The sequence below is a fragment of the Carex rostrata genome, chromosome 5, assembly GCF_964058835.1.
Source record: "Carex rostrata chromosome 5, lpCarRost1.2, whole genome shotgun sequence".
Classification (NCBI taxonomy): domain Eukaryota; kingdom Viridiplantae; phylum Streptophyta; class Magnoliopsida; order Poales; family Cyperaceae; genus Carex; species Carex rostrata.
The window spans coordinates 5,926,669-5,942,479 of record NC_135922.1 but is presented as its reverse complement, the minus strand read 5'-3'; the positions used below and the strand labels follow the sequence as shown (position 1 = coordinate 5,942,479).

Here is a 15,811-nt window from a genome sequence, read left to right as displayed (position 1 = left end):
GACTGGTTCAGGAAAATTGCTACCAGCCTGAAATTTGTCAGTTACAAAACCACCTGTTCATCATAGTCCCTGAGCCATAAAAATTCTGAAATTAATTAGGCATAAATTTCAAGTATTGATGGTCATTTCCATATAAAGAACTCCAAATTTTGCCCAGCCAATTGCTCTCAGAAAAAATCACAAATCAGACTGTCAGAATAGAGAACTGCTGGTTCCTGAAATTTGTCAGTTACAAAACCACCTGTTCATCATAGTCCCTGAGCCATAAAAATTCTGAAATTAATTAGACATAAAGTTCAAGTATTGATGGTCATTTCCATATAAATAACTCCAAATTTGGCCCAGCCAATTGCTCTCAGAAAAAATCACAAATCAGACTGTCAGAATAGAGAACTGCTGGTTCCTGAAATTTGTCAGTTACAAAACCACCTGCTCATCATAGTCCCTGAGCCATAAAAATTACCTTCTTTCGTTTATTATTTGCTAATTTATGTATGAGTCTTCATCTTTCATTTATTGATGTTTTATTAATAAGATGTGTTATTTTAATTAGATAGGAATCAAATATCTTTGCCAAAAATGTGGCATTTTCAATTCTTTCTGGTATAATTGTTCTGATATTTTGCCTAAATATCATATCCTTTCAGACCTGGATATTTTGTGGACAATTTCGCGAGCTTGATGGACTATCACTGCATTTATCATTGGTGGGCTATCACTGCCGTGCGAGTGCACTTCATGTTGGAGGTCGATATCGGTAACGATGAAAGACGCCTATTCTTGGTCCTCCTTGACAATGCCGTAAGAATTTCATTGTTATACGCTTTCCAATTTAGTTACCTAACTACATACATAATAGTTTTTATTTATGATTATATGTTCCAATGCAACTCGCAATTTTTAACTCTCGATTTTTAAATTTTAGAGAGAGAAAATGTTAGCGAGGGTTCCATGTCAAATGAGATCATACGTATAGGCCAATATAAAAATTGGTGATATGTATCGCATGGAACACTTCCGTGTTGAACCCCTTCCATTAGATGGTCTCAGATACGAGAACTATAAACTCACGAATGATGATTTCATGATTGCTATTGATGAAAGGCGAACCACTCTTGTTACTCTTCAAGTCGATCCAAATTTTGCAATTTACCCAACGCCACAACCCATAGATCAAATTAAGGCGATACCACGCGGCAAATATCTCACAGGTAATTAACTTGTGACTACCTATTTAATTAAATATCTTAATCTTAATCTTAATCTTAACTATCATTACTAAACTATATAATTGGCAACATATATTGACTTTGTTTTAGATGTTCTCGGTCAAGTGAGTTATGCTCACCAAGTGAATTTCGTCGAATGGAGAGGTCGAGAACTTGTGCCTTCCGTTAAGATATATCTATTTCATCCGACGTGAGTAATAATAATAAACAACACTTACTAATTAAAATTTGAATATTTCAAATCGAACATTAAAGGTTCACATAATTGCTTACAATGTTTTCAATGTTTAGAGGAACTGTCATTCCATTGTTGATGGTAGGCAAACCCTTCGAGAACAACCCGGGAGTCCTCCAAGCTATTGAACAAAAGTCTATTATTTTCGTCACTCGGGTGAAAGTACTTGTTGATACACCATGTATGTAACAAATTTATATCTTTTATGTTTATTTGAAATTTTAAAAACTAAATTTAAACTAAATAAATAAAAATATTTTACAGATAATCATTTGCTTGCCACGGATATTTCCACTGTCCATTTTAATCCCCAGATGCCAGAATACGAAGAGTTGAGACTTAGGTACTTCTAAAATTAAAATATCAAAATACTCTTTGTCTTAAATTAATCAATATTAATCAAATTGAAGTTCCTTGATTAAAACAGTTTGTTTACTATGTACAGGCTCAACATGCCGTGAGGTGCTACCAAATTTGGTGTCAGGTTGTCAGCGTATTGAAATTACTTACTTCAGTACTTTTAGGTTGTTTGTTTTGTTTTAGCTTTGTATGTTTATGGTTTTTATTAGAGAATGTTATATTTTTTTATTTCTATATTCAATTCAGAAATAATATCTTTGATTTACATTCAGCGATATTTATTTTCTCTATTTTTTATGAAATTTTTTGTTTAGTAAATTAGGTTTTCTACTACATAATTTGCTCCCGTTGCTGTGCACGGGCACGATTACTAGTACTAAGATTAAGACCAAACTCAAGTACTGAGAAATGGCCAATGTGGTATAGCTCCTTGAGGCCAATTATGAGTTGGTGAAGCAGGCGATGGAAAACAGTTCAAAAGGGATTGAAAGCTGCTATTTTAGATGTTTTGACATTGGGATATTTTGGTGCTGGAGACTTAAAGACTGCACGTCAAATTTTAAATATGGTATTTTTTTTTCCTTAATTCCACTTGGATCTAACTCCAAATTAGATGCATTGATGAGTGTCTATTAATAGAATATGCTGTCTATAAATTATTCCCAAATTCATAAATATTTGCAAATAATCACCATACTGTTAAAATTCTCAAATTGTCTCTGAGCTTTTCATGCTATTGAATTTGTGTATGTACCTATCAATTCTTTCATATAAATTAGATTTCTTTTCATCCATTTTCCATTACTAGAAATTTATCAATGAAATTTATTGCCCTTTGATATCATCCCACCAGGTACCAGCCCATAATTAACCTCATTACATTCATTAAAAATGTACTTAGTATTTAATTGAAGAGATGACGTAGAAGTTAGAACCGTGGGCTTAGCGTAGTGGCACAAACTCCAACTCTCTACAAAGAGGCACAGGTTGAACTCTCAAGAATAGCATCTAAAAGATGCCGAGGTGTACCGGGGCCGTTTAATAAAAAAATAGAAAATATAATTAAAGAGATGACGAATTTTTCCTTATCTTACACCAGCAGTTAAAAGAACCCACCACAACCCATTTTGCTTTTTCTTTTGTGTCTTCACAGTTCGGATCCTTCCTTTTCCCCCCTTCTATTGACAATGATTTTGATGATATTTGAAGGTGGTTTAAAGCATATACTTTCATATTAATTAGCTCGATTCTAAACGATGAACTAACTTAGATGGATTATCAATCTGAACTGATTAGGGCATCTGGAGGCATAGAAACCTGAGGATTTTTGAGGCGAGAAGAGCATCTGTTGATGTGGTCTTGAGATGGATTGTGCATGAAGCCACTCTTTGGGACAAACACTGTGCATAGCAGCTCAATTAATGAGCTACTGTTGTTTCTTTTGCATTTGGTTGTTTCTTTTGTTGAATGTTGTTTTCGTGTGAGTGGTTTCGGTTCTGTTGCATGCCACTGTTCACGTGTGCATAGTACTGTTGTAACCCAGGTCTCGTTTTAATGCAATACAAGGCAGACTCTGCCTCTTTTTTCAAAAAATTAAAAAGGGAATAAGAGTGAATGACACGGGTTAGAAATTGGAGTTAGGTGAGTGGCAAAATTGAATTAGATAATTTACAGAGAGAGTGACACGTCACATGAGTAAAATAGTAAGATTAGGTGAGTGGTAAAAATTAATAATTTTACAATAGAAGAGGTGGGGGATATTTGTCTCCAAAATATATTTTAAGCATTTCAAAGATATTCAATTATCAATTATTCTCAATGAAATGATTAGCATATTTACACCTAAATCCTTTGCATTTTAAGAAATGTACTTGACCTTTTAGATGTTAAGAACTTAATTAAGATAAAGTTATAGATATATTTCAAAATACCTCCAACTAGACTAAATATTTATAACCATGGTAAGACTTTAATTCAATAACGAATTAAACTATTTCACATAACTTTAATCTAGTAGGAATATATTAGGTACAATATTATTAGAAATTTTTATTTAGTACATCTTATGTGTTTGTCTAGTAGTAATTACTAATTATTAAAATGCAAAAGTTAGTAAATATATTTGAATATCCACATTACCATTTTAAAATCACTTCAATTTAAATAAACTTTCGTGTGTTCGAAAATTGGGATGTTACATTTTCTTTTAAATTTTATTTATGCTCAAATGTTTTGAGCAGAATTGTATTTTTTCTAATTTTGGTTACAACTCCCTTGTAACTGCAAAATGATTAATGAAAAAAGGCTAGATCCTATTTTATTTGTCAAAAAACAAAAATTCAACAAGGAAAACAACTGCTGCTTTTAAAAAAGCAAGTGCCTTTGTTAACCTGCATTGACATTATAAACAATTTCTTTTTCTTCACACCTATAATTCTTGTAAATCCACAATCTCTGATACGAAGATTTTGGAATAGATTTAATTTATGATAACTTACAACGGGTTTAAGGATTAAGTAAAACAGCATGTACTTCACAATGAATAATTTTTAATACTGTTTTTAAATCAATTTAACTAAGACTAAATTAAAGAAACTTTTGGAAAGAAACAACCAACAAATTAATTTCATATAATTTGCCAATTTATTTATAGTTTGCTGATGTTTAAAGACGATAATATCAGACAATTAAAAATCTAATTTACTTAATAAGCGTTACAATATGTATAAATCTCATCATTGATGAAAAATTTGGGAGAAAAATAAATGAGACAATTCACCTTTTTATTTATTTACATATTGTGCTAGTGATACAGGGGAGAGACCCACCCAAATTTTTTTATTAACAAGAATTAAAAATAATAATTAAAATTAGATCAATATTCGAAAATTTCTGAAAATATGCAAACGCCAATGTTTATGAAGTCTGGCGCAGAAAAAAAAAAAGAGCGTCCTCTCTTTTGCTTCATTTTTTTCCCTCTAGACAGACGTTAAAAAGAAATGTTTTTGGATGGATTAAGGCATGTACTGTAGGGTTTTGAAACCATAACTATCTTTTGTATTATCTTTGTTTTATTTATTTTTATTTCAAGCTCAAAACCAGGGGTTGAAAATACCTTTTTTGGGTATACTTTATATTTGTACAGTTGCTTACCAGCTCTAGGAACGAATTGCTTTTAGATTCTGGGCTACATAGACTAAACTTATCCTATTTCCTCATATCTTGCTATTCCCTCCACTTTAATTCCAATCTATTCCTATCATCCCATATCTCTTCACACAGCAAAGAGAGAAAAGATCACTCCCAACTGTCAATGTCAACATTGCATCTGATCTTGGCATCGCCATCAAACCCTCTGACAGCTCCGATCACCGCCACCGCCAATCTGGCTTTCACCGCCCTGCTGCATCATGCACCCGACCAGATCAAGAGCAGATGAGAAGATTATCTTCGTGACTGCATATTGTCATGCCTAACAGGCACACAATCTGTCCTTGTCTAGTTTTCATAGCAGCATAAAGAGGGAAGTGCATTCCGAATGTTGGAATTTCTCTGTATTTCTCTTTCCTGATATGATTTCGGAAAGCATCATGCCGAAACTATAGACATCGCCTTTTTTTGTAATTGGTTGCCCACAAATCCATTCGAATCCAAGATTGCGAATTGTTCCTCTCATTGTTGTTAATGCTCTGCTAAAATCTCTCCCCAGTAGTTTTGCTATACCAAAATCCGCATGTCATGACAAAAGTTGGCATCGAGAAGTATCTTCCCAGGCTTAATGTCACAATGAATAATGCAGTCTTTTCATTCCTCATGCAAATAAGTTAAACCTTTTGATATTCCAACCAATATTTCGTAGCGGGTATTCCAGTTTAAACCATCACATTGATTCGAAAATAGATGAGAATCTAAAGAACCATTTGGCATGTACTCATACACCAACGACCTATTAGTGCCTTCGGAACAAAATCCAAGAAGTTTGACAAGGTTTATGTGCTGAATTATTCCTATCGTTTGCACCTCCATTATGAATTGCTTCTCTTCAAAGCAAGCATTTTTCATTCTCTTAACAGCCACAACAGTTGAATTTGGTAATGATCCCTTGAAAACACTACCAAAGCCTCCTTCTCCAAGCTTATGGAAGAAATTCTTGGTAATACTTTTTGTTTCTGCATATGAAAATGCTACCAGTTTGTCCCCAGTTATTTCCTTTCCGATGAAGTAAAAAATAATTTGAAGTCTTGATTAAGGTTTAATTTATTTTCTAAGAATTTATTTTGTATTTTTTATTATAATTTTTTTTAGGCATTGTTCATGTAAATGTATAAAGTTTAAGATTTAGGACTTTTTGTTGTATTTTCAATTTTTAGTTAAAATATAATTTGTGTAACAATTTATGTAATGTAATTGTATATTGTTTATATTGGTAAATATACGGTTGTTGGTATATATTGTGTAAAAATTATATATTTTTTTAAATTTAGTTTAATATTTTGATATATTAGTAAATGTAGTGTTTAATTTGAATTCAGATTTAGATTTTAATTGGTATCTTTTTTTTAAATATGAATTGTACGTACATGATTCTAATCATTTGTACTCAATATTTTTATAGTAGTGACGGAGTACTTAATAACATACATTAGCATAAAAAACAGTTGACTTGGACAAAGTCTTCTCCTGTCAACATATGTAAACCACCATTGCATTAATTTTTGAAAAGACAATTGAGCTGTCACATTAACTTCAATTGTGAGGCATGATTGAAATACAAAATTAATGCCATATTTGAGCCTTCCTTTTAATTCATATGTAATGTCAATTGTCTAGGCCGTTGTTTATCTCTAGGTCTGTGAATTGCCCATCCTTGGACTGGGCCTCAGGCCTGGTTAGGTTTTTGTTTGGGCGGAAACCGAATTGTTGATTCTTATAGGTTCATCCATTTGGTTTTATTATTGTTAGTTCATATATAAAGTTGTGCGTGTTCATGAATATATTGTCTCTTCTATTAACCATTTGTCCATCAAAACATTAAATTAATTTGTATATTTATCCATCAAAAGCAAATGTTTTTTTATTAATGTTTCTATTTCTAAGTTTACAAAATCTAAAATATTGATTAAGAAAGAAAATAATTATTTTGCTCTTAATTAATCAACATTTTTTGTAAATGACCCAAGTGCAAAATAATAAACAACTCTGGTCATATAGATATATAACCCAAGTTCTCACATCACTAACAAAAAAATAAGCACTAAAAATACATCCAACTTTTATGCATCCTTTCTTGTCTGATCTGAGCCGTGTGATCCGCATTAAGATATATCCGTTAAATTTATCAATTTACAATTTTAATGTACACACAATTCTCGACACAAATCCGCACCTTAGACCACACCTGTCAGTCAATCCTGGCACAACTAACCCTTTCCCTGGGCCTTACCCATCAACTATCCCCGGCACTTACAACAGGAAGTGTGTTGGCGCCAGTAGTAGTCGTGCCCATGGAACTGCTTATATGATGATAACTGGACCAAGATAAATTGAAATGTGAGTTCCTTTTTGCTGAGTTCTGGAGTTCTTTTCCTTTCTCCTTTTTTGGCATTGAAAATATTTGCTAATTGTTATGATTTGAACCCTGTGCTATTGCAGAGACAGAGAGAGAGGCAGTGAGAGTTCAAGGGTGGAAGTCATTGTAATTTTAGATTATTTGTATGTGAAGGAATGGTCGAGTCGGTGCTATTATGAGTATATTGTTTTTAACAGCATTTTGTGCTTTGACATTAGGTTGTTAACAGCATTAGAAAGACTCATATGTATTTCAATTTGGTTGAAGCCTTTTTGTGTTAGTTGATCTTTATTTCTTTCTCATTTATGGTGTTCTCTCTTTGTATTGCCACCATATTCTTTTTTATTTATAAAGGAGTTTTCTTTTTCTGTCAGTGTATCCTACATCTATCCATGCTTTGGCTTTTTAAAGCAAATCAACTAGGTACAACGCAAAAAAAAAATCCAAAAATTATTTATATTCATTTCAATTTTAATTTCACAATCCACAACCCATTTTTCACACTGAGAAAATTTTTCACATTTCAACATTTTTTAGAAGGGAACAAAGGGGGTCTGATAGGCATGGGACCAAATTCTCTCTCATGCTCAATCTCGACAATAATTTTAGAGAGTCTAGCTAGAAACAGTAATTTTGTACCTAAGTAAAAAAATAGTAAAAGTTTTAAAAAAAAAATGGTGTCGGGGCACATTTTTTGCATGAGGCATTTGAACCCACAATATACAATTGACCAACTTTACTAAATTTTGTATGATGTAAGTGAGATCAAAACTACCAATCACAAGTCAAAACTGAAATGAAAAATTAAACTACACTAAATGTTAATATTAATAGTTAAATCACAAAATTATAACATAACATTAATTGAATTTTATGACATGAAAAATCAAGTTTAGATGACTGACGAATCTACCTCATATTATAGGTGTATAAATATATTAAAGGTGAATCAATTTATTTAATAACATACTGTACATCCCAATCAATCTAGCTGGCTTCCTCGCACCAAAAAAATTAAATATGCTACTTTTGAACAATACATACAAACTGCAAAAGTAAACAAAGTCAAAAGATGGAAATTAAGAAGTAGATGATATGATAAGGAGAAAAAAAAATAAACCTTGATAATTTTAAACACGATTAAAGCAATCCCAAGACATGCAACTCCGAATAGGAATAGGCTTGTGATGTTCAACTTGCAACAAGCCTTCTTCCTGCACTTGCATTCCCTTAATTTAATTAACAACATAAAAATAATGATAAGAACAATAAGATATGAAATGAAAGTAAAGAAGATTTTATGTGAAAAATAACTGGTACTGTACATACCATTATGCAAACATAAACAGCCATTGTAATTAATTTCCCCATCAAACTAGGGTTTTGAAGTCTAGAAGCCTATACACTATTTACTTTTTTGTTCATGTGAAAAATAACATTTTATGGCCTCAAAAAGTTCAACAGAATAGAAAGTGAATGGTAAAATATTGCAAACTATATTACTCTATATATCTATTACTCTGTATAAATATATATCTGCATCAGAAGAAAATTATACAATAATCTGAGGATTACATAACTAGATGCACTCATGGAGTGTTTTTCTTCTAAATTATACTACAAAAATGTGATTTAAAAGTTTATTAACAACATACTCCTGTAGGACTTAAATATATACCGTGTCATACTCCCTTTCCCTTTGAACATACCTCATACTGGTGTACAAAGCTATATGTAGCTTGACTGTAGCAATTCCTTATTTGCATCTTCCAAACCCTTCTCCTTAGTCTGCAGTTCCTTATTCTCATTTTCTATGTTCTTAATCTTTCAATAGAGAAACCAATGCATATGTGGACAATCAAAATTGTGTGAATAATTTAAAAACTATGAAAAATAATATGGCTCTCAATTCTTGCGAGTGCATCAAAAGCACGACCTCTATACTAATTAAACTTAGTTTGCACTAACTCATTGTCACACCCCGAGACAACCCGCCAGGTGTTTACACATAAGGCGTGTGAAAATCACATACATTACCAATTATAAATTTTCATGCAACTTGTCTTAAATCAAACAAAGTATTTTAACACCACAAATAGTTCAAGCACATAACATAATTTCAACATGAGATCAAGACAAACATGGCTAACAAATTGATAATTGCCATATCAATCAATGTAACCACTTTTAAAGAGAAAATTTAAAAGTCTTAAATAAAAATAAAAATAAAAAGATACTTGAGCTGTCTGCTCGTTGATTTTCTGATCCACATCCCTTCTATTCGATCTGATCATCGGCTTCATCATTTCCTAGAACCCACTTAAAAGTGGAAACGGTGAGAGATTGAACAGTCTCTTATTACGGGATTTAGTTTCCGTCCCGAATTTTTTAAAATTGACTTATTAACACAAATATGATATTTGAAAATATATCTTCACATGCAATCTTACTAATGCATTTTTAAATCCCACACACACACCCCTCTTTAGTTATCTTTCAAGTTTTCCGTTAATCTGTTAATTTGCCAATCTAATGGGAAATCCAACCAACATTGGAATACCACCATCCCGCTAGAAAATCCACCCTATGCTAGATCTTGACCCATGATAGGACCGCCTTCGCCTACAGTCATGTTAACGAGGGGTCTAGCCAAGCCCAGACCCAATCTATACATCCCAACATGAGTTCAACACATGTTGACCCCTTTCCTTTAACTTATCCGTTGCATTCCATGTTTGTTTCATTCAACACTACACAATGTCATGCTCAACACATCCTACCTATAAGTCTCATGATCGATATGAATAATCCTATTATATCTCTAAACAAACCAAAGGGATCGTTCGATTCAACATGCACAATTCCAAAACTAAATAAATAAAATGCATGCAATATGGTAAGTAACAATTTGTTAATATCCATAAAACCCGTACTTGTTGTCGTGTGGCAGTTCACTATTATCTCTACGTCTTTTCCTACTTGACACTCAGATCTAGACCACAAAACATGATTTCTAATTAATATTTATATACACTTCTCATTTAACAAAATTATATCTATTAACCAAGACGGGATTTTGCGAAGTACCTCTTACAGTAGGTGAACGCGAAACAATAAGGATTCTGATTAAGATTATAACTAGGCTTGTTTATAATAATAATAACTTCAGGGTCATCGGTGAAAAATCTCAGGGTCTTCGGTGAAATTTTACTATTTAATATAAATAACATAATTAGAATCAATTTGTGAATATATACATAATACGATATATATGCCTGTATATAATGGAGACATATAAACAATTTAATTAGTTTCAAGTCAGGAAGGTTAATTGTAAGTTAAATTCAAAATGTTAATTTTAATAATAAGTTGTATAGATCAAAATATTGATTCAGTGATGAGATGGAAGAAGAATATATTATATAAAATACGTATACTTAAATTAGTATGATGCTTTGATGAAATATATATGTATGTATCAGGAAGTTAGTAATATTTTAGAGACATCATTTATATATAGATAGCACGGAATTTCTAAAAGAGTAAAAATAGACAAAGTATGATTATCTAAAATATTTGATTATTATTTAACCAACTGATTTATGAAATCCCATAATTTTCTGACAATCGAAATCCTTCTTGAATTCCACCGATTATATGAAATAATAAATATAAGGAATCTTATAAATAATATTCAGAAATTATATAATTTTCAGGAATTATTATGAAATAAATAAATATAACGTGGATATTATATCAAATACTAACTATAAGAAATCTTATCCAACAAATGATTAATATGACAGATTGTTTTACTCCAATTACTATATATGCAAATAATTGAACGTAAGGTTGAACATAAGAACTCTTATCCAACAGGGCGAACAACTTAATTAGTTACTATGAAAACAATTAATGAAAAGAGAAATATTTTCGTAGAGGTCTAACCTTTTTCTTGTTCTTCAGTGAAGAAAGCGGAGAGAGAGAGAGCGTACGCTACAGATGAGTTAATTTAATGAGTGACTCTTGCCTAATTTAATTATATAAGCAGTTGCTATTTACAAGGCAAAAAGACGCTAAATGTAAAGTGGTTATTTTGGGAAGTTATTGTTCTAATTTGGGCAATTTATATATTGTGGTCTGCCGATGTTATGCTCAATCTTGTTTCGCTCAATCTTCCTTTGCATGTCTTCAATCTACAAATAGATAAACCAATGCATATGCGAGTCAATCAAAAGTGAACAACCAATTAAAAAGTATGAAAAATAATACTCGACAATCAATACCTCAGATAGCCTCCTTTGAATTTCTTCTTTGTCATGCACCGCAGCTACCTCAACTCTTAAGGACTCGATCTATCAATAGAAAAACCAATGCATATGCGAATCAATCAAAAGTGAACAACCAATTAAAAAAGTATGAAAAAGAATAATCCACAATCAGTACCATAGATTGGAGCATCTTTTGCATTTGTTCTTTTTTATCCGACTCAGCTCTTACGGACTCGATCTATCAATAGAAAAACCAATGCATATACGAGTCAACCAAAACTAAACAACCAATTGAAAAAAAATGAAAAATAATAATTCACGATCAGTACCACAGATTCGAGCTTCTTTTGAATTTTATCTTTGTTATCCAACTCAGCTCTTAATTTTGGTAATTCATCATTCTTGCTTTTTAAGGACTTCATCTATCAATAGAAAAATCAATGCATATGCGAGTCAATCAAAAGTGACCAACCAATTAAAAAAGTATGAAAAATAATACTCCACGATCAGTACCTCAGATTCAAGCTTCTTTAGAATTTCATCTTTGTTATCCAACTCAACTCTTAATTTTGGTAATTCATCATTCTTGCTTTTTAAGGACTCGATCTGTCAATAGAAAAACCAATGTATATGCGAGTCAATCAAAAGTGAACAACCAATTAAAAAATTATGAAAAATAAAATTCCACGATCAGTACCTCAGATTCGAGATTCTTTTGAATTTCATTTTTTTTATCCAACTCAGCTTTTAATTTTGGTAATTCATCATTCTTGATTTTTAAGGACTCGATCTACAATAGAAAAACCAATGCATATGCGAGTCAATCAAAAGTGAACAACTAATTAAAAAAATTATGAAAAATAGTACGCAACGATCAGTACCTCAGATTTGAGCATCTTTTCAATTTCTTCTTTTTTATCCAACTCATCTCTTAAGGACTCGATCTATCAGTAGAAAACCCAATGGATATGCGAGTCAATCAAAAGTGAACAAGCAACTAAAAAGTATGAAAAATAATACTCCACGATAAGTACCTCAGATTTGAGCATCTTTTCAATTTCTTCTTTTTTATCCAACTCAGCTCGTAAGGAATCAATCTATCAATAGAAAAATCAATGCATATGCGAGTCAATCAAAAGTGAACAACCATTTAAAAAGTATGAAAAATAATACCCCACGATCAGTACCTCAGATTTGAGCATCTTTTCAATTTCTTCTTTTTTATCCAACTCAGCTCGTAAGGACTCAATCTATCAATAGAAAAACCAATGCATATGCAAGTCAATCAAAAGTGAACAACCAATTAAAAAAGTATGAAAAATAATACTCCACCATCAGTACCTCAGATTTGAGCATCTTTTGAATTTCTTCTTTTTTATCCAACTCAGCTCTTAAGGACTCGATCTATCAATAGAAATACCAATGCATATGCGAGTCAATCAAAAGTGACGAACCAATTAAAAAAGTATGAAAAATAATACTCCACGATCAGTACCATAGATTTGAGCATCTTTTGAATTTCTTCTTTTTTATCCAACTCAGCTGTTAAGGACTCGTTCTATCAATAGAAAATACAATGCATGTGTGAGTCAATCAAAAGTGAACAACCAATTAGAAAAGTATGAAAATAATACTCCCCGATAAGTACCTCAGATTTGAGCAACTTTTGAATTTCTTCTTTTTCATCCAACTCAGCTCTTAAGGACTCGATCTATCAATAGAAAAACCAATGCATATGCGAGTTAATCAAAAGTGAACAACAAATTAAAAAAATATGAAAAATAATACTCCACAATTTGTACCTTAGATATGAGCGTTTTTTGAAAATTTTCTTTGTTATCCAACTGAGATTCGAGCTTCTTTTGAAGTTCATCTTTGTTTTCCAACTCAGCTCTTAATTTTGGTATTTCATCATTCTTGATTTTTAAGGACTCGATCTATCAATAGAAAAACCAATGCATATGCGAGTTAATCAAAAGTGAAAAACCAATTAAAAAGTATGAAAAATAAAACTCCACAACCAGTACCTCAGAATTGAGAATCTTGTGAATTTCTTCTTTTTTATCCAACTCAGCTCTTAAGAACTCGATCTATCAATAGAAAAACCAATGCATATGCAAGTCAATCAAAAGTGAACAACAAATTAAAAAAGTATGAAAAATAATACTCCACGATCAGTACCTCAGATTTGAGCATCTTTTGAATTTCTTCTTTTTTATCCAACTCAGCTCTTATGGACTCGATCTATCAATAACAAAACCAATGCCTATGCGAGTCAATCAAAAGTGAACAACCAATTAAAAAAGTATGAAAAATAATACTCCACGATCAGTACCGTAGATTTGAGCATGTTTTGAATTTCTTCTTTTTTATCCAACTCAGCTCTTAAGGACTCGATCTATCAATAGAAAAACCAATGCATATACGAGTCAATCAAAAGTGAACAACCAATTATAAAAATATGAAAAATAATACTCCACAATCAGTACCTTAGATATGAGCTTCTTTTGAATTTCTTCTTTGTTATCAAACTCAGATTTGAGCTTCTTTTGAATTTCATCTTTGTTATCCAAATCAACTCTTAATTTTGGTATTTCATCATTCTTGCTTTTTAAGGACTCGATCTTTGAATATAAAAACCAATGCATGTGTGAGTCAATCAAAAGTTAACAACCAAAAAAAGGAGGATAGTTAAAATGCACCCTCCCTTTTGAACTCCTAACGTGCACTCTCCCCTCATATCTTCATTTTCAAAGTTTAAATAGTCGATTTGAACTTTTCAACATGTTCTTCATATTAAAATGTACTTGGAGACCAAATTTAGCAATTTTTGGAAATTGTTTACTATTTTTTCAGAATTTTTGATTAAACTAAACAATTATAAAAAGTTCAGCAAAGTGATGTTTTTCAAAAATTCTGAAAAAATAGTAGAAAATTTCTAAAAAAAACTAAACTTTGGTCTCCAAGGACATTTTAATATGAAGAACACGTTCAAAGGTTCGAATTGATAATTTAAATTTTGAAAATGATGATATGAGGAGAGGGTGCACATTAGGAGCACAAAAAGAGAGTGCGTTTTAACCCTCCTCTTAAAAAAATGAAAAATAATACTCCACAATCAATACCTCAGATTTGAGCATCTTTTGAATTTCTTCTTTTTTATCCAGCTCATCTCTTAAGGACTCAATCTATCAATAGAAAAACCAATGCATATGCGACTCAATCAAAAGTGAACAACCAACTAAAAAAGTATGAAAAATAATACTCAACGATCAGTACCATAGATTTGAGCATCTTTTGAATTTCTTCTTTTTTATCCAACTCAGCTCTTAAGGACTCGATCTATCAATAGAAAAACCAATGCATATGCGAGTCAATTAAAAGTGAACAACAAATTAAAAAAATATGAAAAATAATAGTCCACAATTTGTACCTTAGATATGAGCGTTTTTTGAAAATTTTCTTTGTTATCCAACTCAGATTCGAGCTTCTTTTGAAGTTCATCTTTGTTTTCCAACTCAGCTATTAATTTTGGTATTTCATCATTCTTGATTTTTAAGGACTCGATCTATCAATAGAAAAACCAATGCATATGCGAGTTAATCAAAAGTGAAAAACCAATTAAAAAGTATGAAAAATAAAACTCCACAACCAGTACCTCAGAATTGAGAATCTTGTGAATTTCTTCTTTTTTATCCAACTCAGCTCTTAAGGACTCAATCTATCAATAGAAAAACCAATGCATATGCAAGTCAATCGAAAGTGAACGACTAATTAAAAAAGTATGAAAAATAATTCTCCACGATCAGTACCATAGATTTGAGCATCTTTTGAATTTCTTCTTTTTTATCCAACTCAGCTCTTAAGGACTCGATCTATCAATAGAAAAACCAATGCATATGCGAGTCAATCAAAAGTGCACAACAAATTAAAAAAATATGAAAAATAATACTCCATAATTTGTACCTTAGATATGAGCGTTTTTTGAAAATTTTCTTTGTTATCCAACTCAGATTCCAGCTTCTTTTGAAGTTCATCTTTGTTTTCCAACTCAGCTCTTAATTTTGGTATTTCATCATTCTTGCTTTTTAAAGACTCAATCTATCAATAAAAAAACCAATGCATATGCGAGTCAATCAAAAGTGAA

At 31.5% G+C, this 15,811-nt stretch overlaps 1 protein-coding gene across 1 annotated transcript; it reads left to right on the top strand.

Annotated features, from left to right (window-relative positions):
• The first annotated feature begins 1,006 nt into the window (after positions 1–1,006).
• On the top strand, positions 1,007–1,948 carry LOC144553760 (uncharacterized). The gene is made up of 5 exons (XM_078301959.1): positions 1,007–1,211; positions 1,320–1,419; positions 1,521–1,645; positions 1,729–1,807; positions 1,910–1,948. Exons 1-5 carry the CDS (start codon positions 1,007–1,009, stop codon positions 1,923–1,925), a joined length of 525 nt encoding a protein of 174 aa, XP_078158085.1. The 3' UTR covers positions 1,926–1,948.
• The last annotated feature ends 13,863 nt before the right edge of the window (positions 1,949–15,811 follow it).

Coding starts and splice junctions, on each gene's coding strand:
- LOC144553760 (XM_078301959.1), top strand. CDS start 1,007: ATGGAACACTTCCGTGTTGAACCCCTTCCATTAGATGGTCTCAGATAC. Junction 1,212..1,319: donor ACGCGGCAAATATCTCACAG/GTAATTAACTTG, acceptor ACTTTGTTTTAG/ATGTTCTCGGTCAAGTGAGT. Junction 1,646..1,728: donor AGTACTTGTTGATACACCAT/GTATGTAACAAA, acceptor AATATTTTACAG/ATAATCATTTGCTTGCCACG.